Source organism: Emys orbicularis, chromosome 2 (assembly GCF_028017835.1).
Source record: "Emys orbicularis isolate rEmyOrb1 chromosome 2, rEmyOrb1.hap1, whole genome shotgun sequence".
Classification (NCBI taxonomy): domain Eukaryota; kingdom Metazoa; phylum Chordata; order Testudines; family Emydidae; genus Emys; species Emys orbicularis.
Window position 1 is genome coordinate 124,518,142 of NC_088684.1, and position 22,899 is coordinate 124,541,040.

Below are 22,899 nucleotides of genomic sequence, written 5' to 3' on the forward strand. Positions count from 1 at the left end.
CCTGATTCTTCAACTGACTGCATGTGAGTGCCACCCTGCCCCCAAGCAGAGTCTCATTGAAGCAGATGAGGCTCCACGCATGCATGTAGATGGGTGCACCAGCAGCTAATCAATCAGTTGCAGGACTTCACCTAATTCAAAGTGCCTCCAAATTTATTTGAAACATCTTCATTGGCACTTCAGTAAACAGAGTTTGGTGTCTTATAAAAGCATTTGTGCAGAAGTGGGGTAATATTTAGGGTATGTTTTTATAGTCAGCCTATTAAAATTAACAATGCACTTAGGAATGTTACCCTTATTCTACAAAATAATTGCATTCTGCACCGACTTACAAAAATTGTACTGCTTGAAAGCTCCATTTATTCTATTGTACCCATTCCATATGCAGAAGATCCTGGGAGCTGTCATCTAGGAAGCAAGAAAAAGGCAAAGACCGTAGCAATTTCATTAATAATAAAGTTATTCACTGAGAATTAAAGAATAATTAGAGGCTGAATGACTCTATGGGATGATCTGCAGTGAAAGATAAAAATAAAAGATTAAAAGAATGCTTTTTTAACTTATTCAATGTTGAAGTTGAAGATGACATGGATAAAATAGGCAGAAAGTAGTATAGGCATAAAAATAAATGACAGTGCATATCATTTGAGAATTTATTAGACATACACCATAAGTCATGAGAAAAGGTGTTCAGTATTCATTCCAGATTGTTAAATCTTAATCAAATGTGAAGATAAACTTATTTTCTTTTCTTTCTCTTATTTATCCCATAAATAGGTCCTGCCCTTTTCTTCCCAATCCCCTCTCAAAACAAACAAGAAATCTTAGAATATGACAGATATTGGAAAAGACTGTGTAATGAATACAACTAACAAGCACACACAACTCCTATTGTGTCCTTTCATAGACAGTGCTCAGATCTTTTGATGTTACAGTCTAAAACCTGGCTATTTTAATCCTGTGAGCACCAAAATTGGTGCACGCTCAGTGGCAATGGTGTGGTGGCTATTTTGCTTTTTCTATAAAGTATCCGTGACCTACAAAGCTGTATGAAGCACTTTCAGAGGAGCATTTTATGAATGTGTGTATAGCACTGAAGTGGTTCTTTTCCTAAGATTTCAAAACAGACCTTATAAGGACATTAAATCAGCTCATTGTCCACAACAATCACCTCTTTCTTTCTCCTCCTCTCCCCAATATTCTCCATTCTCTCTATCTGATTCTACTAATTTTCACTCATATAGCTGGTCTTCCTTAGATCCTGTACTGTGGATACTGACCTGATTGGACTGCATCTGTAGCGGTCAAACCATTTATCATTTTCCGTCCTCGTAGCTGCTTTTCTCTCCTTAGATTTTCTATATCAGTCATAGCTGGAGTGCTGGTTCTTCTGCTTCTTGGGAAACCGCAGAGACTTTGTGTTTACTTTTGTTGTGCATAGTACATTTTGGGATACCGCTAACACTGTACTCAAATGAAGCAGCGGTGGCAGAATGCATTAGGAAGTTCACTGAGTAATAAAAGTTGGGGGTGTCTCAGTGATCAGGCATGGAAGCTCTCTGATCCATTGCAGTGCTCCACCCTGAAAAAAATGAGCTAGGGCTCACTCTGCTCCATCCCATTCCATTCCCTCTTTTGTATTGTGTGACTTGCTGTGACAGGAAAATTCTCAGGAAGACTAGGGTGGAGTCCTGGCTCCATTGAAATCAATGAGAGTTTTGCCATTGACGTTAATGGAGTCAGTATTTCACCTGCAGTTTTTAGGCTCCATAAGAGGATCACTATGTTTGAGTGAAGATAAATGCTAGTTCTTCAAGGAAAAGGTTCCTTGTTGTAATATTATTTATTATTAGCATAGAGTGCCCCAATTGGGATTCAGGCCCAATTCTGATGGGCACTATTTAAACGTAGAAAAGTAACAATCCCTGCCTCGAAGGGCTTGCCATTTAAAGATGTGTCTATAGCATCCGTACAGCCAGTAGAAGTATGGCTGACTCTTTTTTTTTTTTTTTTTTTTTTTGGCTTTGCTCCCAGCCAGGAACAGTAATAATGCATATGTTGCAAATGGTGTAGGGAATGTCCACCGACACATTTAGGTGGAAGTTCTAAAGTAAGAAAATGTTTTTAATACAGATTCTCAAAATGAATTCAGTATCAACATAATTTACTAATTTATGAGCATGCAGGTAGAGAAATATCTCAGGATGTCCTGTGATTAAATTGCTCAGTTTTTTGGGGGTATATGGTACACTTTTAACAGAGTGCCCAGTGAGTCTACATTAAGGTTCCTAAATTAGATACATTCTTTTCCTTCATGCTCCCAACCCCTCCCACCAAAAAAGCAACATTTTTTTTTAAAAGGACCTTTTGTATTTTTTATATAGGTTGCTTTCAGATACTGAACAGATAAACATTTTAAGAAAAGCAAGATCTTATATTCATCAGGAAAAATATCATGAGGCGGTAAGTGAATCATCACCATACAGTGACAAATCTTTGAAAACTTAGACTAAATCTTGGACTTCCATTGTCTTTTTTCTATTTTCCATTTAAGTAGCCGCCTGATTTTTTTTTTCTTTTACTGACTCTTTTACTAACCTAAAATTATTCCTATTGTAAGCCTCACACTTCCATTCATTCAATTCTAAACAATAATTTTGATTGCATATTAAAAGTGACAATTTTTTTTGCATATTTTTTTAATTGTTTGCTGCTGTTGCTGATGTTTCTGACCAAACGAACCACATTTATTCTTGGTGTAACTCTTTTGAAGCCAGTGCAGTTACATGTGGATGAATTTGGCTCAATGTTTTATGAAGGGTGGTGGATTTATTGTGCTCAGATATGAAAAAATAACCATAGTACCTTTCAATCAAGAATTTCAACCAACCCTGTGAGATATAACCGTACAGCACTCTTGTGAGATACAGTAGGTAAATGTCATTTACAGATGGGTACTTTACAGCAAAGTTAAAGGATTTGCCCTAGGTCACACACTGAACTAGCGGCATATCTAGAAAAAAGAATCTATGGGGCCATGTTCTGATCACACATCCCTGTTTGTTTTTTCCCCTCACCTGATCCAACTGTTTTATTTTAACTTCACCATAGTCTGTAGATTTAACTGGTATAAGGAAGACCCAAATTATAACAAGTTTACACCAAGTGCTTATTTTTATGTTTTATTCTACTCTTGGTGTGCATACCCTTGAGATCGGACTCTTTTGACCATCAGTGTCCACTGGGGCCATGCATATTCCTTGGGTATCCTCATGGTCCTGTATCAAAGGCATAAACGGCAGTCCAGGTCTAACCACCATTCAATTCCTTCTTGATGACCCTAGCTGTGAGATGGAGCGCCTCAGTGTCTGGTCTCTGCAATTTTTTTCACAGTCATTTTGTAAACATTTATAGATATTAGTGTACTTAGGAGTAGTTTTAATTAGGATAGTTTGTCCGTCAGAAAGATTTGATAGTTTTGGTAGTTTACCAACTTTTGTTTTTATTTTACTCGGATATGGGACTTTTCCCCTGTACTGGGCTTTATGGATGTCTTATCCTAAGTCACCTTTAAGCGTTGTCCCTCTTGAGAGTCAATCAGTGATGGGCACACCAGTTGCCTTTTTTGTCTTGGGAAGCTCACATCTCCAACAAATGCTCTGTCTGCAGGTCCTTTTCTAAAAGGACTTTGAAGGTGAGAGAGGCATGCCTAATCATTTTATTAGACTACTTTAGGCAGCTGACCTCTAAACCAGGTGGGGCAAACCCCTCTGGACAAGTTCCATCTCAGTCCAGAAAGTACCCCTTCGAGTTCTGGTTCCACTAGCTCCCAGGCCTCATCGTCAAAGGCTGGCCTAGCTTCAGACTTCCGTAGGACTGAAAATGTCAGATTTTCAGAGAGAGCGGAATATTGCTCCCCAGGGAAGAGCAGGGCATATCCCCTTTGAGATTTCCCAGTCAAACGAGGTCCAAGACACCTCACTGCTCCTAATCGAAGAAGACTCCAAGCTGGACTCCCATCACAGTGGGGAGGGATCCCATACATATTCTCTGAGGGTCCTTTTTTGAATTTTATGAGTCTGAAGAAAGTTGAGGGCTTCTTACATGGCTAGATCACATAGGTATAGGAGTAGGTATATACCCTGGTATCTTTCTCCCTGGCACCCAGGCCCTTTTCCATATAATGTTCCAAAATGGCCTTATTGGCACACCTGGGATCTTCACCGCACAAGGCATCACACTTCTGCACTACCTTCTAGGGTAAAAACCTCATCCCCTGCTATGTCGTCTTCATCCCCAGCTGAGGAATTGCTCCTGTTTTACCTGGATAACTACAAAAGCTTCCAAGATCTGCTCAGACATATAGGTTCTCTTGAGATACCAGGCACAAGGGGAGGCGGTACAAAAGACCTTACATAAGCTCTTGAATGTTCTTCATGGCTCTGTGCCTGAGCTTTTGGCACTTCCCATCAATAAAGCCCTTTTGGGGGGAGGGATAGCTCAGTGGTTTGAGCATTGGCCTGCTAAACCCAGGGTTGTGAGTTCAGTCCTTGAGGTGGCCACTTAGGGATCTGTGGCAAAAATCAGTACTTGGTCCTGCTAGTTAAGGCAGGGGGCTGGACTCGATGACCTTTCAGGGTCCTTTCCAGTTCTATGAGATAGGTGTATATCTCCATATATATATATACAGCTGGCAAAGCATATCTGGCAAACACCATTGACCGTAACTCTGACCTCTCTCTAACTGCTGATAAGAGGTACTAGGTGCTGTCGGCCAGGGAAGAGTATCTACACTCATCCAGTATCTGGCTAGCTAGCGGTTGTGGCAGCTTACAAAAAGAGCAGACAATAACAACCAAGGATGATTCTGGGAGATAAAGAACCTAAGCAGCTTGATTTGTTCATTCATAAATTATTTGTCTGCAGCCTGCAATTCTCAATTGCTGATTATCAGGCAGTGCTGGCATGATATAACTTCTTAAATTACAATAAATTGTGTAAGCTCGAAAACTTCTCTCTCTTACCAACAGAAATCAGTCCAGTAAAAGATATTACCTCACCCACCTTGTCTCTGTAGTATCCTGGGACCAACATGGCTACAACAACACTGCATATCAAAAAATTCAGAATTTATTGACAAACTCCTTGAAAGAACAGGGAGCAGTTTAAATCTTTGATCTCTGAGACAATCTTTGATTGCAAGGATGTCCTCTCAGGCAACTCTGAATGCTACTGATACTGCCTCTTGATCCATGGTGATAGCTGTTGTTATCCTGGGTCCCAAATTCTGGCATCTTGAGAGAGATGCATTGATGATGGAAGATCTTCCCTTTAAGGGCCTGGGTCTTTTTAGTACAAAAACCTGACAAGGCTCTTCTCTTATTGAAGGATTCCTGGGCCACACTCCCCTCTCTCTTGGAGTTTATATACTGGCTTCTGAAGGAAAACAGGGAAGACCATGCACTTATGCTAGACAGAGACCATCATTTGATACCTTTTTCCATAAAAGAGCCTTTGCACCTACAAGAAAGAGTTTTTAAAAAAAGAAGACCTTCCTCCTCTGCTATGGCTTCATCCCATTCTGTGTCTGTGTCAAAATAATCACTTTGACAGATTGGTAAAGTGTCTTTCTCCTGTCAGTCTAGTGGATCTACACCCTTCTTTGCCCGCACTTAGGAATCATCTACAATTTTTCAAGGAGTCATGGAACCTGATAACCTTGGGCTGCTGGGTCCATGAAATAGCCTCAGTCAGATATTCACTACAGATGCATACTATACCTATCCCTACCCCCTTCTTCTTCCCTTTTAAAGGGCTGTGCTCATGAGACGCTGTTAGATCCGGAAGGTGAGTCCTTTCTGTCTCTCGGAGTATAGAAAAGGTCTAGCTAAAATTCAGGGGGAAGGGTTTTTATTCTAATTACTTCCTAATACTGAAGAAAAAGTCAGGATGGCGACTAGTTTGGAATTTGAGAGGGCTCATTACCTTCAACCGACAATTCAAATTCAGAATGGTAATCGTAGCCTCTCCAATTCCATCACTAGATTCACTAGACTGGTTTGGGGTTCTTGATCTGCAAGATGCCTACTGCCAATCTCCATACTTCCAGCATCCCCTTATAAGTATTCAAGACTTCAGATGGGACAGACCTATTATCAGTACAGAGTACTGCCCTGTGGTCTTTCTCCAGTGCCAGTGGTGTTTACCAAGGATCTAGCAGTCATCACTATTAGACTCCACAATAGCCAGAGCTTATCTGTCCCAAGACAAGATTTGAAGCCACGTCCAACCTCATCATTTATTTTCAAAAGCATCCTCATACTACTGTAAGGAATTGGGTAAGACTTCTTGGGCACATGGCCGCTTGCACATTCATCACAAAGCGTGCTATACTATTGGCTGGCTAAAGTTGATATACATGCCAAGCAAACACTACGTGGACATGACTCTACTAATCCCTCACAACATTCTAACATTAATAAACAGATGGTAAGATCCTAACCAGGTGTGCAGGGGAGTACCTTTTTTCTTTGCCTCTCTCAACCAAGATTTTTGTGATGAATATGTCCCTTCTGGGTTGAGAGCACATCTGGGCCATCATCAGGCACAGGGTCTAATGGACTCAAGAGAAGTCTCATCGTTGTCATGGTAAATCTCAAAGGGACGCAAATCTCTTCTACTGGATTTAATAGATAGTGGGAATGTCTTACATTCAAATCCAATCTCCCTCCACCTCACCACTTGGCTATTGGCTCGATGTCAGAGAGATCATGTTCCTCAGATGTCCAGAACATCTTGATCCAAAATAGAAAGGATTCCACCACATTAACATATGCTGCTAAATAGAAGAGATTCAGGTTATGGTGTGAATAATGATATTTACAACCCGTTAACTCCTGCACCCCTGCTGTCTTGGACTATTAGCTTTTTCTGAAGAATTCAGAGCTATCTGCCAGCTTTGACTACATTTAGCAGTCATTTCTGCATATGACCACAATGTCCAGAGCCACATGGTGTTTTCCTACACCACTATAGTTAAGTTTCTTCAGGGCTTTATTCATGTTTTTCCACTGGTAAGGGAACTTCCTCCATGGGACCATAATGTGTTCTGGAAGACTTAATGAGCCCTCCATTTGAACCTCTGGCAAGCTGTTCCCTGTTATTTATATATGAAAAGGTCCTTTTTAGTAGCAGTCACATCAACTAAAAGAATTGGTGAAATGCAAACTCAGATGGCAGGCCCTTCTAGTGTAATATTTCATAAGGATAAGGTATCACTCACACACCATCCCAAGTTCTTACCCAAGGTAGTCATGGATTTTCGTTTGAACCAAATGATTCATTTACCAGTATTTTTCCATAAGCTACATTCTAATCAAGGGGAAGAAACTAGGCTACAAACTTCAGGTGTTTGCAAAGCCCTGCCTTTTTATTTACAAAGGACCAAATCCCTCAGTGTCTCCTCAAAGCTATTTATAGCATTTGCTGACAGAATGAAAGGTAGAGCGGTATCAGCCCAGAAATTATCCAGTTGGGTATTGGGATGTATTAGGGTCTGTTATGAGCTAGTTAGGTTAGATCCTTCCTCTCAGATTACGACTCACTCCTAATTTGCAGCTTCCTTGCAAAGCATTCCCATTTCGGAGTGGAACATTTGTGGACAAGCACTTGAGGAAAGAAAACATACTTAACTTACAGTAGCTGGAGTTCAAGGTGTGTTGTCCGTATATATTCCATGATCTGCCCCCCTTCTCCCCCCCCCCCCCACTACTACAGAATTCTGAAACATCTGGGTTCTGTGGTGATGAAGGAACAGAATGGCAGAATGGGTCCACACTGTCCTTTATGCCCTCAGTATGGGAGCAGAACACCTAAGGCTCATGCATGGTCCCAATGGATACTGATGGCCAAAAGACTCCAATGTCTAGTGTATGGGGTGCATGTGCAGCAAGATTAGAATATATGGACAACATATCTCAAAGAATTCTAATTACTGTAAGATAAGAAACTTTTCTTAGCTATATGTTTTCTTGGTAAGTTTATTTTATGAGTATGTTCTACCTGATTATGTTGTAAATGGTTATGATATCTGTTCTGTTTTTCTCTGAAGGTATCTCTTTGCAAAACCCTGATTAGCCTTGCTTTGGAAGGACTGTCATATTACCATACTTACGACAGATTGTTCTTGGGCATAAGTGTTGTCATGGGTTTTGTGGGCTGGACATCTTATGTAATTTTGCTGATTGTCAAGACACATACTAGTCTGACTAGGAGTACCCATGATAAGGTAGGTTGAAATATGCAGTGATGTTGTTGCCCAGTTAATTCGCAATTTATACATGCATAGTATTATTTGTACAAAAACAGTAGGCCAATTGATACCCCCACAAGCAAAGCTGGAGTAAAAGATCCTTGCCAGCAGGAACTACTTGTAGTTTGAGGGAAATCTCCCTCACCAACCTGCAGGTACGGTTCAGGACATCGAAAAGATGTGCCATTGTGTAATGTATGAGGAGAACAACTGGACAGATTCCATTGCTTCTAGTTGCAGTAGGTTTGTAGTTCATAGCAACTGTGGTATACATTGATTCATTAAAGTCAAGAAATACAGACCATGTATCCATATTTAACCAGGTCAGTCTCCACATCAGTGGAGACTCTGTTAGCCTTTTCATGACACTGCTCTTTTCCCTCCTCCTTACTAGATTTCTTTTGTTCTTTTTTATTATTATTTTACTGAGATGAATTTTGGCCATAGGTTCTCTGACTGTGTTTGCAGTATTTCCCACTTCTTGTCATTCATGACCATGTGTTAGAAATGTAGTGTAGTTGTATTAAAGGAAAACTACTTGTATTTTGGTCAGTCACATTCTGAAACCACACTCAGACAGACACATTTCTTTCCATGTACAGTATTGGGCAATGTTTTTGGAAATGAAGGCTTAAATTGGTGCTTGGGGGAATTCTCCCTAATATTGGCCTTTCTAATTTAATGCAAGTGACAGCTATTTTGCTGGTAATGCTGTATGAGGTAGGAGAATATAAATTAACTTCTCCCTTCTTTCATATTGGCTTAACATCAGAAGAACATAGCTGTGTAAATACATATTCGCCCTTAATTCTAATTATTTAACATTAAAATATCTTGTGATTGTTAATCCAGACTGGCTAATAGGACTGTTTACGTTAATCGTCTCCTAAAACTGTGTGTGGCTTTTTATGCTCCTCACGAAAACACTTCCCCTTAAAACAATGTGTTATTTAATTTAGGAAGAATTCAAAGTTTATCAATTTTTCCTATTTTTAAACATCCACAGAAAATGTAAATCTCCATTTATCTGCAATTTGGGACCAAGTTGTGGAGCCAAAAGATGTATATTAACATTTGTGATAGAATGAGTTGCATTAGGTCAGTTTTCAATGTGACATATCTTATCCTAACTTAATATGACACAACATGCCAGAAATTTTATTTTAAAAGTCATTTAGATCTGATACTTCCCATCAGTTTAGATCAGGGGTGGGCAAACTTTTTGGCCCGAGGGCCACATTGGGGTTGCGAAACAGCATGGAGGGCCAGGTAAGGAAGGCTGTGCCTCCCCAAACAGCGTGCCCCCTCCCACTTCCTGCCCCCTGACTGCCCCCCTCAGAATCCCTGACCCATCCAACCCCCCTGCTCCTTGTCCCCTGACCGCCCCCTCCCGGGACCCACTGCCCCTAACCGCCCCCCTGGGACCTCAGCCCCTATCCACCCCCCACCCCCCCAAGCCCCTTTCAGAATGTGGCCCTGCGAACATGGGCGAAGGACTCAGGAGCAGCAGGGGCAGCTGCACAGCCAGAGAGAAGCGGCGGTTCCCCTTCAAAGCACCGCTTCTCTCCGGCCGGCTGCATGGCCACCTGGTGCTCCTCCTGAGTCCTCCAGCCGCGTTCCACGGGCTCCTGGAACCCGCACTGCCTGCCTGCTCTCCTGCCCCCTCAGTGCAGCCCCTCCCCCCCCTCTTTCCCCCTCCCCAGGGTCCGGGCACTCGGGCAGCTCAGCACCAGCGCACCCTCCCTCCCGCGGAGGGTGCGCCGGTGCTGAGCTGCCCAAGTGCCCGGACCCTGGGGTCCCCTGTTGTTGGGGGGGCCGTGCCAGGGCACCCTGTGTTCACTTGTAAATCTGCACCTGAGCTGCGCTGCCGGGCCGGAGCCAGCCACGCCACTGCGCTGGCGGCACGGTGAGCTGAGGCTCTGGGGGGCAGCAGGGCAGGGGCTGGGGCCGGCTGGGAGCTCAGGGGCCGGGCAGGACAGCCCTGCGGGCCAGATGTGACCCGCGGGCCATAGTTTTCCCACATCTGGTTTAGATAGAGACAGTTTTATGTCAATTACAGGGGAAGGAAGAGGAATGAATGTTTTACACTAGCAACCTGGTCTGCTATCCCCTACATGTTTAATACGTTTGCATATCCCACTATATATTTTTACTCCTTCAAAGAAGTTGACACAACTTATAGAAGAAAAACAATAGATAGGGTTGTTGGTTTTTTTTAGGCTTTGTCAGCATATAATGTACCAAAGACTGCCCTTGGATCCTAAGGCTTTTGCATGTTATGTCAAATTGTAATGGGCTTCAGAACAAAAATATTTAATAAAACTTTAATCTTTCAAATATCAGAATGTTCCCAGATTACAGTGAGTGGTTCCTGAATTAGTGTAAATAAAAGCTGTGACAAGAAAGGAAAATGCTTATTTAATGTTCCTCTTTGTAGACATAGAGGTGATGGATATGCACTAGTGCTATTTTAAGAAATACCAGTTTAGAAAATTTCATCCATTTCTAAGTGTACATCAGAGTTTTATATTTTCTGAAATTCCTCTTTCATACAGGCCCTTTATTCCGCAATAAACAAGCATGATAAAACAATCTGCAATCTCTCTTCCTACTAAAAGAAATATTCTCTTTAGGTTATAAATTCTTTGGAGAAGCCCAATTTTTTAAAATCATTAACGGGGCTAGCTGTGTCTAGAAGCTTTTAAACAATAGTTATCTATAGCCATCTCTTGTCTATAGTCTTATACTTAGTTTGTAAGCTCTTCAGGGCAAGGCTCATCTCTTTTGTGATGAGTTTCTGCAGTTGCTAGCACAATGGGGCTGGGGCTTCTAGGAGTTATCACAATACAAATAAAAATAGTCACGTCCCTTGGTTTCTTGTATGAACATCAAAATTCAAAAAGGTTTAGAAAAAAGAGGATTAATACCAAATAAATTAATTTCAACAAATAAATGCAAACTTGAAGCCTCTTCTTGCAGACCTGCCTTACACAGAAAAACCTTACTCACATAAGAGAAGGCTGTGGAGAATCAGTCCGTAGTTCCTGAAAAGAGGGTTGGATTTTCCAATAGTTCCAGTTTGATTACTGAAGTTTCTTCTCCTACTAATTTCTTACACAAAAGAAACAAATGTGCACATGGAATGTTACGTTGAAACTTTTGGACATAGTAAATGTTATGCAAACTTGGGTGCTAAAATTTATTTTTCTAAATGCATATTTAGACACCTAAGTAGAAGTGTCCTTATTTTCCAAAATACTGAGTAACTATACTCCCTTCGATTTTTCAAGTACGTTGTGCATGCACAGATCAGTGTTGTATGTACCAGTTTGTGCACACACATTTTTTACGTGCAGTTTACTGTAAGTCCTTTTGCTTGAAAATTTAGCCCTATATGTCTAAATGCCACTCCTAAATATTTTTCTGCCTGGAAACACTATACAGTTTGCTGATGAGCTGCCTTGTACATTAGTTTAGCTGCTGTCTTGGAATAATGTTTGATGTACTGTGCATCAGATAACTGGGAAATAGTATTCTGAAGTTTGAAATATTAGAGTACTGTTTCAGGAATATTTATATGAATCATTTGCATTTCAGGCATCTACTGTTCTCCTTTTGTATGGTTTTGCAGCTATTGGAGTATTAATAGCTTTTTTCCTGCTGATCCAAACCTGTCCGTGGACGTATTACATATATTGTCTGTTACCGGTACCAGTATGGTATGCAGTTGTGAAAGAGTAAGTAAAGAATCAAGCTGATTCATAAACTCATCTCGCTCGTCTTCTACGCCCCACCCTTTGTTGACAATCAAATTATGCAAAAGTCATTGAGAAATGTTTTTCTTCCTTTTATGAAGTATTCATTTTCCAGGACATTCCAGGACACTCTGGTTTATCTCTCCCTAGCAGGTGAAGTGGGGTTTCCAAACTGACAGCTATATTGGCCCTTCTAGTAGATACCTCTTCTATTTGGAAATTTTTTTGACCAATAAAAATGGTCTCATACCCTCCAAAACCAAAATAACATTGCAGGGTGTGGGAGAAGCTGCCTCTAGAGTCTAGCCCCTGGAGCACGTTCCTGATGTGTTGGAGAGGAATTTGCAGAAACTGATTTCATAAGTTGGGCAAAATGTTCCTTTTTTCAGTGATTTTTCAAACTAAGTCTGGTCCAAAGTGCTGAACACTCTCAACCCCCACTGCAATTGAGGACACCCAGGACCATTCAGAATCAGGCTCTAATTCTGCAAAATTGGTTGATGGTTCTGGCCTATGCTGAAAAAATGCTCTCGATTATGGAAATATTTGTAAGTTTGCAGTTGCCGTTACCTGCCTGACATATTGGCTGTTTGTATTATTCAAAGAAAACTGGACAAGCTCCTGTTGGCTTTTAGTAATGACCTGTTTAAATAGACACTAATAAAGCTAACCAGGCATATTTTTGTCAACGCTTTTGAATTTTTCATCAGTTTCAGTGGATGCTGAACTTAATGTAAATATTCATAAACTCAGTAGTCCATACACATGAAGGTAGTTCTGATGGTGTTAATGTGTAAAGTTAAAAAAATGAGGGCTGCTTCTGAGCACTTACACTCTTAAACCTCCTAATTTATGGCAGTGATCCTGTCTAATTTGTTTTAACTAAAGATAATGATTATCCTGTGCAATCTTCCTAAACAGATTCAGAGTTATTCAAGACCTTGCATCATTGCTCTTGGTATTTCCTCTGGGTCAGTCTATTGGATTCTTAGTAGCTGGTGCTCTGGGAATTGAAATATTAGTAAGTACTTTATTACTATGTATTTATAAAGGACCTCATTGTTAGCTTTTTATCTGCTTGAGGAAATGTTGCTTTTATTAAAGTTTGTTTTTCATTTTCTTATTGAAATTTTTTATTAGGTTTTCAGCTTTTTTTACCGCTCTACACTTACTGTTGGTCTCATTGCCTTTGCTGGCTGGCCATTGATCACACGACTGTGGGCTCAGGCAAAGGTACAGTAATGCTTTGCCAAAAGGCATTAAATTGATTGGTAGTTGGTTACCTTTTAGTAAATGGTTGGTCTCCTCTTTTGGACTGTGGTCTCCTGATTCTCGTTCCTGTAATGCACTTCCTGTTATCACTATAATGGCTAACATCAAGCAGGACAAGATAATGCCACATTTCCTGGATCTATTGATGTTACAATTTCACAGGCCAAGCAGTCAGGGTGCTGACCGAACAGCGCTGTCATGACACTTGACTGAAAGCTGATCTTGACTGTAGTGTGTCTGCACTGCTTTTGGTAGTCCCTGTAATGGTCCAACAAATTGGTTGGGAAATCCAAGATTTCTGCTGAAGTCTAGTGTCCCAGTTAGCTGTGTCATGTTGCCATCCTGTTTTCAGGCTAGCTTCAGTGTTACCAGTGTTCAGTTGTTGTATTCTGTGATGTAATAATTAAAAGTGCTTGGGATAAAATCCCATGAAAATAGTCATGAAACATACACAGATATTTTACTAAAATGTAACAGTTTTATAAACATTGAGGTCCTTAAAGGAAGTTTACAATGATTAGTCATAATACTGTAGGCCTGTAGCTATTTATTAAATACAAATATTTCTTGAAAATTAATTTTTAAAATAGCTATTATAATCATCTGTCACTGTTTCACTATCTCTGTAACCAAATAGTTTACCTCGTCTCACCTCTAAAGCTGCCATTGTACTAAAGCTTCCCAGCAAAAACTCTAGTCTGGTGCTGTAGGGTGGGAGTCAGGTGGCGCTGTTTCCACTTGAATGCGTGGGAAAGCAGCAGCTTTCAATGTCAGCCATCACTGTTAATTTATTCAGAACCCTTTTTAATCCAAAAAACACAGCAAACTCTAATTTTTAAAATGTATTATGACAACTCTAAAGATACTTGTTTTCTCTTGTATTCAAATGAGAGAGATTCCTGAGTCTTGCTTTGCATTATAAAACTGTCCAGGTGGCAGCTTCCTATTTGACTGTTAATTATTTTTAATGTATTTAAGACAATTAATGATTACTTGTTCTTCTGAGTAGTTATAATATAGAATATCTGTGATAATATTAGTTTTATTGGGATCTCATCTTGCATTTCACTGATTTCCATAAAGTTATAGATAAACCCGGTTTTCTGAATAACAAGTTGTGCTCAAAGGCCCCAATTCAGGAAAGCACTTAAACACACTCTTAACTTTATTTCCTCTTGATTTCAGTAGGACTTTAGAAATTATTTAAATGCTTCCCTGAATCAGGGTCAAAGTGCTGTAGTATAAATGGCCCTGTCAATTTTTTTCAGTTTATCCTATCCATGATGCATGCAACCATTTATTCTGATGGAGATTCTAATGGCTGACTATACTATTAGCTCAGTATAGCAAATACAGAAATGTTTTCTCTGTACAGTCAGTTTTGTCTGCAGGCATGATTTGCAAAGATGCTGTTGTTTGTTTCTTTTTTCTAGGTAACAACACTGAGCTGGACTCTATTATGTTTACTCTTGGCAATGTTTCCCTTGATGCCTGTTGTAGGAAGAGAGCCTAATATTTCTCTGGTGTAAGAACATTTTGTTGATTAAAGCTCTTTATTTTTCCATTTAATCTTCACAAATTTAAATTCCCATATCTAATTTTAAGTAATTTGTCATTGAATAAAAGTCTGTAGCTAATTTTTTGGAGATATTCCATCTCCTAGAACTGGAAGGGACCTTGAAAGGTCATCGAGTCCAGCCCCCTGCCTTCACTAGCAGGACCAAGTACTGATTTTGCCCCAGATCCCCAAGTGGCCCCCTCAAGGATTGAACTCACAACCCTGGGTTTAGCAGGCCAATGCTCAAAGCACTGAGCTATCCCTCCCCCCCACATTAATGGGATGGATTTTTTTTTCTCTTTTATTATGTATCTAGCTTTTCTTTGTTGTTTTCCTGTTTCCTGTATCCTTTCCTCCTTGATTTTCTCTTTGGCGTCTCCTTCCCATATTGTGCATTTCCTCCTCCTTCTTTCCTTTGTCTCTTCCCCCACTGAGCCATTGTCAGTTTTTTCTTGTGCACTTCTATTATCTGCCAACTACCACTTCATCTTGCAGGCATCACCTCTCACCAGTCTACTTGCCAGTCCCACTGATTGGCCCAGCATGGTTTGGTTAGATGTAGTATAGAACTTAATGCAGAGAAAGAAAATGCTTGATTTGAACTTCACACAACACTTCTTTCCCTGCTCGACACATTGTGCCTAATGGAGTAATTTTAGCATGCTGTCACTGTGCTTGAGTAAGAGATGCCATTAGAGCTCTGATACCTGGATATGCAGCATGATGTTTGGAAGGTGGGGGAAGAGCTATGATCCTAAATATTTTCAGAGGTATTGATGCTTTTCCCAGACATAATTCCAACACTGCTCATTGAGTTTTAGTCCATCCTAACAGATTTTCGATCCAACCCTTCCCCATCTACTGCCAACCCACTCATCTTTTGTCATTGTGGTAGGCATTTTAGGAATATCTAAGAGGATTTTTTCACACCTTATTAGCATCTTTTGGTTGCATATGTATGCATACATTTCCTCCAATCCAGTCTAGTTCATTCTTTTTTTTTTTAATGCACATTGGATTCTATCCGCTACTCTGTTCCTCCAGTCACTCTGGTTTCCTTCTCTCCCTGCTTTTTCATTGCAAGTGATCCCTAATGCAACTGGTACTTGCTGGGTATCCTTTTGGTCCCCCTCCTCCAGTTCATCTTTACAGCTCTGAAATGTTTTGTGCTTGTTTAACTGTTGTCTTGGGTTTTTTGGATTTTGAAAATATACATGGCTTCCTGGAACACATGAAGCTAAGGGAAGGGATGGAAGAGAAACTACAAAGATAAATAAACCAGAGCTTCACTGAGATCCAGGTGCATTTATTACACCTGTGTGAGCAAAATGCACACGTTCCAAGGCTATGACCCCAGCAGCCCCAAATCCAAGATCAAGTTTCCTTCAGTAATTTGAAAACTCAAACTAGGTAGCCCTTGTGTAATTTCAATATTGGTTATTATCAGTACCTGCAAGTCATTACATGATGGCAATTCAGTGGCCTGAGTTAATTTTTTGTTGTTTGTTCATTTCTTGTTGTGCATCTGTCCACATCACAAAAACCAGTCTCAGACAGGTGTCTTTGTTGGTAGTCTCTGCAGAGAGTTCAGGGAATGAGTGGGTATTAGAACTTGGGGGGAGGGATAGCTCAGTGGTTTGAGCATTGGCCTGCTAAACCCAGGGTTGTGAGTTCAATCCTTGAGGGGGCCACTTAGGGATCTGGGGCAAAATCAGTACTTAGTCCTGCTAGTGAAGGCAAGGGGCTGGACTCAATGACCTTTCAGGGTCCCTTCCAGCTCTATGAGATAGGTATAACTTTATTACTACTTCTGGCTGATCCTTTACATCAAGGCTGAAGCATGTTGTAGGAATAGTCCAGGGATGCTTGCAGTACTTCTCCCCTTGCTGAGCTTTTGCTACAAGAAAAAGAACATAAAGATAAACATAACCAATGGTCTGTCTAGTCCACTATCCTATCTTCCAATAGTGGCCAGTGCCAGATGCTTCAGAGGGAGTGAGCAGAACAGAGCAATTTATCAAGTGATCCATTCCCTGTTGTCCAGTCCCAGCTTCTAGCAGTCAGAGGTTTAGAGACACCCAATGCATAGAGTTGCATCCCTGACTATTTTGGCTAATAGCCATTGGTCGACTTATTTTACATTAACTTATCTAATTTTTTTTAACCCAGTTATACTTTTGACCTTCACAACATCCCTGACAATGAGTTCCACAGGTTGACTGTGCGTTGTGTAAGAAATACTTCCTTTTGTTTGTTTTAAACCTGCTGCCTATTAATTTCATTGGGTGATCCCTGGTTTGTGTGTTGTGAAAGGATATAACACTTCCTTATTCACTTTCTTCACACCATTCATGATTTTATAGACCTTTATCATATTGCCCCTTGGTCGTCTCTCTTCCAAGATGAACAGTCGCAGTCTTTTTAATCTCTCATATGGAAGCTGTTCCATACCCTTAATCGTTTTTGTTGTCCTTCTATTGTCCTTTTTCAAATTCTAATGTATCTTTTTTTGAGATGAGGTGACCAGAACTACATGCAGTATTCAAGGTGTGGGTGTATCATGGATTTATATAGTGGCATTATGATATTTTCTATCTTATTATCTATTTCTTTCCTAATAGTCTCTAACGTTTTGTTAGCTTTTTTGACTGCCGCTGCACATTGAGCAGATGTTTTCAGAGAACTATCCAAAATGACTCCAAGATAGCTTTCTTGATTGATAACAGTTAATTTAGACCCCATCATTTTTTGTGTATAGTTGGGATTATGTCTTCCAGTGTGCATTACTTTGCATTTCTCAACATTGAATTTCATTTGCCATTTTGTTGCCCAGTTACTCAGTTTTGTGAGATCCCTTTGTAACTCTGCACAGTCAGCTTTGGACTTAACTATCTTGAGTAATTTTGTATCATCTGCAAACTTTCCAACCTCACTGTGTACCCCTTTTTCCCGGATCATTTATGAATATGTTGAACAGAACTGGTTTCAGTACAGTCCCTTTGGGGACTCTGCTATTTACCTCTCTCCACTGTGAAAACTGACTGTTTATTTCTATCCTGTGTTTCCTATCTTTTAACTGGTTACTGATCCATGAGAGGACCCTTCCCTCTTATACCATGATTGCTTACTTTGCTTAAGAGCCTTTGGTGAGGGACCTTGTCAAAGGCTTTCTGAAAGTCCAAGTACACTGTATCTACTGGATCACCCTTGGACACGTTTGTTGACCCCCTCCTTCAAAGAATTCTAGTATATTGGTGAGGCATGATTTCTACTTAGAAAAGCTGTGTTGACTCTTTTGTATCATGTTCATCTATGTGTCTGATAATTCTGTTCTTTACTATAGTTTCAACCAATTTGCCTGGTACTGAAGTTAGTCTCACTGGTCTGTAATTTCCAGGATCATCTCTAGAGCCTTTTTAAAATATTGGTGTCACATTAGCTATCCACCAGTCTGACTTAAGCTGATTTAAGCAATAGGTTATATACCACAGTTGTAAGTTCTGCTGTTTCCTAACTGATTCCTTCAGAACTCTTGGGTATTTCCTGGTGATTTACTACTGTTTAATTTTTCCCTGTGTTTCAAAACCTCCTCTATTGACACCTCAATCTGAGACAGTTCCTCAGATTTGCCACCTAAAAAGAATGGCTCAGGTGTGGGAAACTTCCTCACATCATCTGCTGTGAACACCAACACAAAGACTTCATTTAGCTTCTCCACAATGGCCTTGTCTTCATTGAGTACTCCTGTAGCACCTTGATCGTCCAGTGGCCTCACTGATTGTTTGGCAGGCTTCCTGCTTCTGATGTACTTAAATTTTACTGTTAGATTTTGTGTCTTTTTCTTGTTGCTCTTCAAATCCTTTTTTTTTTTTTTTTTTTTTTTTTTTGGCCTGACTAAATATACTTTTACATTTGACTTGCCAGTGTTTATGCTCCTTTCTATTTTCTTCAACAGGATTTGACTTCCAATTTTTAAAGGATGTCTTTTTGCCTCCGACTGCCTCTTTTATTCTGTTGTTTAGCTGTGGTGGTGGGTTTTTTGGTCCTCTTACTGTTTTTTTTTTTTTTAAATTTGGGATGTACATCCAGCTGGAGCCTCTATTATGATAATTTTAAAAAGTTTCCATTCAACTTGCAGGCATTTCACTCTTGTGACTGTTCCTTTTAATTTCTATTTAACTAGCCTCCTCATTTTTGTGTCATTCCCCTTTTGGAAGTTAAATACTACTGGGGTGCGTTTCTTTGGTATTTTGCCCCTTACAAGGGTGTTAAACTTAACTAAATTTATGACTAAGTGGAGAACTTCAGTTGTCACTGTTGTCAGTCAGGCTCTTTTAATTTTCTTTCATTTTTATAACAGTACAGTAACTCCTCACTTAACGTTGTAGTTAGGTTCCTAAAAAATGTGACTTTAAGTGAAACGATGTTAAGCGAATCCAGTTTCCACATAAGAATGAATGTAAATGCGGGGGGTTAGGGTCCAGGGAAATTTTTTTTTGCCATACAGTACAGTACAGTACTATAGTTGGGAGGTGCCCCGCCTTACCCCACACAGGCACAGCCCACTGGCACTGGAGACAATGAGGCAGGCAAGGAGGCTGAAGGTGCTGTAGGCTTAGTCTAAGCACGTTGCGCAGCTGCAGCGGCAGCTTCCCCTACTCTGCAAGCACCAGGGGCGGGGGTGGGGGGGGGCTCAACCTTCGGCCCGCCCTTGCCACCCCTTTCCCCAAGCCCCCACCCTTAACCCGCCTCTTCTTCCCCCCCCACCTTCCCCTTTACTCCACACGCCGTGTCCCTTGCTCCTCCCTCCTCCCTCCCCTGCCTCCTGCCCGCAGCAATCAGCTGGCTTGCAGCGTTCAGGAGGGAGGGAGGAGGAGCGAGGACACGGCGTGCAGGCTCCCCCTCCCTCCCCTGCCTCCTGAACGGCGCAAGCCAGCTGATTGCCACGGGCAGGAGGGAAAGGAGGGAGGGGGGAGCCTGTGCGCCGAATCCTCATTCCTCCTCCCTCCCTCCTGCCCCCGAACATCGCAAGCCAGCTGATTGCCGCGGGCAGGAGGGAAGGGGGAGGAGCGAGGATGCTGCACACCTCCCCCCTCCCTCCCCTGCCTCCTGCCCGCAGCGATCAGCTGGTTTGTGGCATTCGGGAAACAGGGGAGGGAGGGGGAGCCTGCATGCCGAGTCCTCGCTCCTTCCCCCTCCCTCCTGAACACCACAAGCCAGCTGATTGCCATGGGCAGGAGGCGGGGGGAGGAGGGGAAAGGCGCTGATCCGCGGGGTCTGCCGGCGGGTGGGAGGTGCTTGGGGGGGGGCGTAGGGGAGCTGATGGGGGGTTGCCAGCTGTGGACAAAGCAGGCAGCCAAACAACGTTATAGTGAAGCATTGCACAACTTTAAATTGAGCATGTTCTGTAATTGAGCAGGGACGTAAGTTCAAAACAACGTTAAGCAAGAGGACGTTAAGTGGGGAGTTACTGTAAAATAAAACAAAACTTAGATTATTCTATTCAAGTGAGTTGAAACCATCTTTTAAGAAAAAAGAAATTATCATATGATGAATAGTGACATTCTTTCTATCAGAATCAGACTGTTGTACTACCACTAATGTATATTATCATTTAAATGCAATTTCTTAATGTGACCCAAAAAACCTTGAAGCAAATTACTTTAAATCACAGATTTTTGTAATTCAACTCATAGACTTGCAAAGAAAATAATTCAAAGAAAGCGAAGAATGATGGGTGTTATGTTAACATGATGAACAAGACACTTAAACAAAACAAAGACCTAGGATAGAGAAAAAAGAAGGCCACAGTGAATGTTTATGGATGACAAGCCTTCAAAAAACATCTGTCACATCATTAATTTTAACCCCTTGGTCTGGTTTTCCAAAGATGGGTTGTAGATGCTTTCTGAATGTTTCTAGCTGTAATTTTGTAAGATGACTAGTTTCATTCCTGTGAGAAAAATCCTATGGGAAAATCATTCTTATGAGAATTTTATAAAGAGGGACATTTTAATAATTGTTTGTTTATTTAACAGAACAGTAGCAGGTTTGGTGATTCTCCTGATCTCTTCCTTCTTCCTGGCATGTCTTTATAAAAGCAAAAATAAATATGTGCCTAAGAAAGATCTGACAATACTCCTTTTTCAGGTCAGTTGCTAATTTTCAATACATTTGAATGTTGCAAAATAATTTTTATATGTATATTTGTATGTACTGTCTAAGGACCCAGACCTGCAAACTCTATCAGGAAGTTCTGTTTATTATCAGGAGTTATCCAATTGACTACTTTTTTAATGAAATGATACTCATAGTAGTAAGCACTTTTAAATGTGGTAATATTTGCAGTATCAGATATTCATTCTCTCTGTGTGTGTATTGATGCATATGTATAGATACGTGTGTACGTACACACATGCACACACATTTACATATGTTTATATGCCTTCCTCTTCAAGGTCAATGTCTTACCCTCAATCCACATGTGTAACTTCCAGTGACCTTTGTGTAAACTGCATTCGCTGATTCAAGGACACAGTATGGTCCTAAGGGTTTGTCTTTTCGATTTCTGGCTTGAACTTGAAGAATAACATGAATCTGTAATCTAGTTCTTTTCTGCTGGTTAAATCCATTTCTTTTATCATGGCAAAGTTGAGAATTACCTATGGCTTTCTGAAATCGGTGGGTATTTCTTTCACAATATATGTTTAATTATAAATTACAGGAAGGATTTTGAAAGTTTGCACATCTGTTGTCTTCATTTTTAAACCTATTACAGCATTTGTCCCCCACCCCACCCCCGACTTAAGTTCTGATAGTTTTTTTTTAAAGCCTTATGAATGATTTTAAGTTGTTGAAATTTCTTACTGACCTAAACAATGCATTCAGTACATCATGGAGTTAAGCTTGAAGACTGAACAGTACAGATTAGAAAACACCAAAAAATCAGGTGCCTAAAATGCCTCTTTAAAATATGCGTATGTGCACAAAGGTAACATTTTTTGCCTCTTTGGCTCAATGCCATGAAAAGAAGTGTGTGAATTTCCAGGGCTACTTTTTTTTGCTCCACATTTAAACATTTAAAATTCTCATAACTGTCATTTGGCAGGCAGTGGCTCTCTCAGTTGCATGTCTCAAAACAAGTGCTGTAGTACCCCAGGTCCCTGGAAACTCAGCCTTATAGGGTAGTTCATTAGGGCTAGTGGAGGATCGTATGGAAGCGGACCTGGAGTTAGAAGGGAAAGAAAATGCCAGACCACTCATGAGTCAGAGAATTCAGGAAATTCTACCCACTCTCAGAACACTTGATTGCATCAGCAACTTTTCTCTGGTTGTTCAGTGAAGACCTTCAGGAGTTCCCCAAATCACCCTTTGAGTAGTGGTTCCTTTCTTTCATTGATAACTAATCAGTAGTCTCCATTAGATCTTATTTCAAAAGTCTCCCCAGTCTCTCTCCAAAGGCAGGAGGGACCCAGACCATGGTTCTCATCCCTTCATTCTTCCTCAGAGTGTGAGAAAGGAGAGATCAATTCAGACTTGGATTTGGAAAAGCAGATTACAGAGGCCTTGCACAGACTTTCACAAATGCATCTTTCTTCATTGTTAAAAATGTATTAGTTGCTATCAAGCTGTAGGCGCTCCAAAGGAAAAAGGATTTCAAAAGACTGCTGGTGTTCCTGGAAGATGAGAAACAGCTTTACCTGTTCATCCCTCTGAACAGAAGCTTGAAGACACACCTCTGTCACTCTGGGCTCCAAAGTACCTCTTCCTATGTCATCTCCAAACTGTACAAGCCCAATAGTAGCTTCCAACTTCTAGTCTAGTGTCCCATGAAGTGCACTCCATGGTAACAGCATGGCCGAAAAAGCCAAACCTCCTTTCCTCTGGACACCAACATTTCTCTATGGAACCCAGTGAATAAGACATAGGTTGGTTTTTTGTTTGTTAATTTTTCTAGAAGGATCTTTGACTTGGGGGGCAGGGGGCTCAGTTTGCCACAGCTA

General features: G+C 40.8%; 1 protein-coding gene across 1 annotated transcript in view; it reads left to right on the forward strand.

Moving 5' to 3' along the window:
• PIGN (phosphatidylinositol glycan anchor biosynthesis class N) overlaps positions 1-22,899 on the forward strand; it is a 173,020-nt gene that overhangs the window by 104,612 nt on the left and 45,509 nt on the right. Inside the window, exons 14-20 of the mRNA XM_065398121.1 lie at positions 2,385-2,463; positions 8,111-8,287; positions 11,909-12,048; positions 12,988-13,087; positions 13,207-13,299; positions 14,772-14,863; positions 20,935-21,046. Coding sequence (XP_065254193.1) covers positions 2,385-2,463; positions 8,111-8,287; positions 11,909-12,048; positions 12,988-13,087; positions 13,207-13,299; positions 14,772-14,863; positions 20,935-21,046 — 793 coding nt within the window. The remainder of the gene's footprint in view (positions 1-2,384; positions 2,464-8,110; positions 8,288-11,908; positions 12,049-12,987; positions 13,088-13,206; positions 13,300-14,771; positions 14,864-20,934; positions 21,047-22,899) is intronic.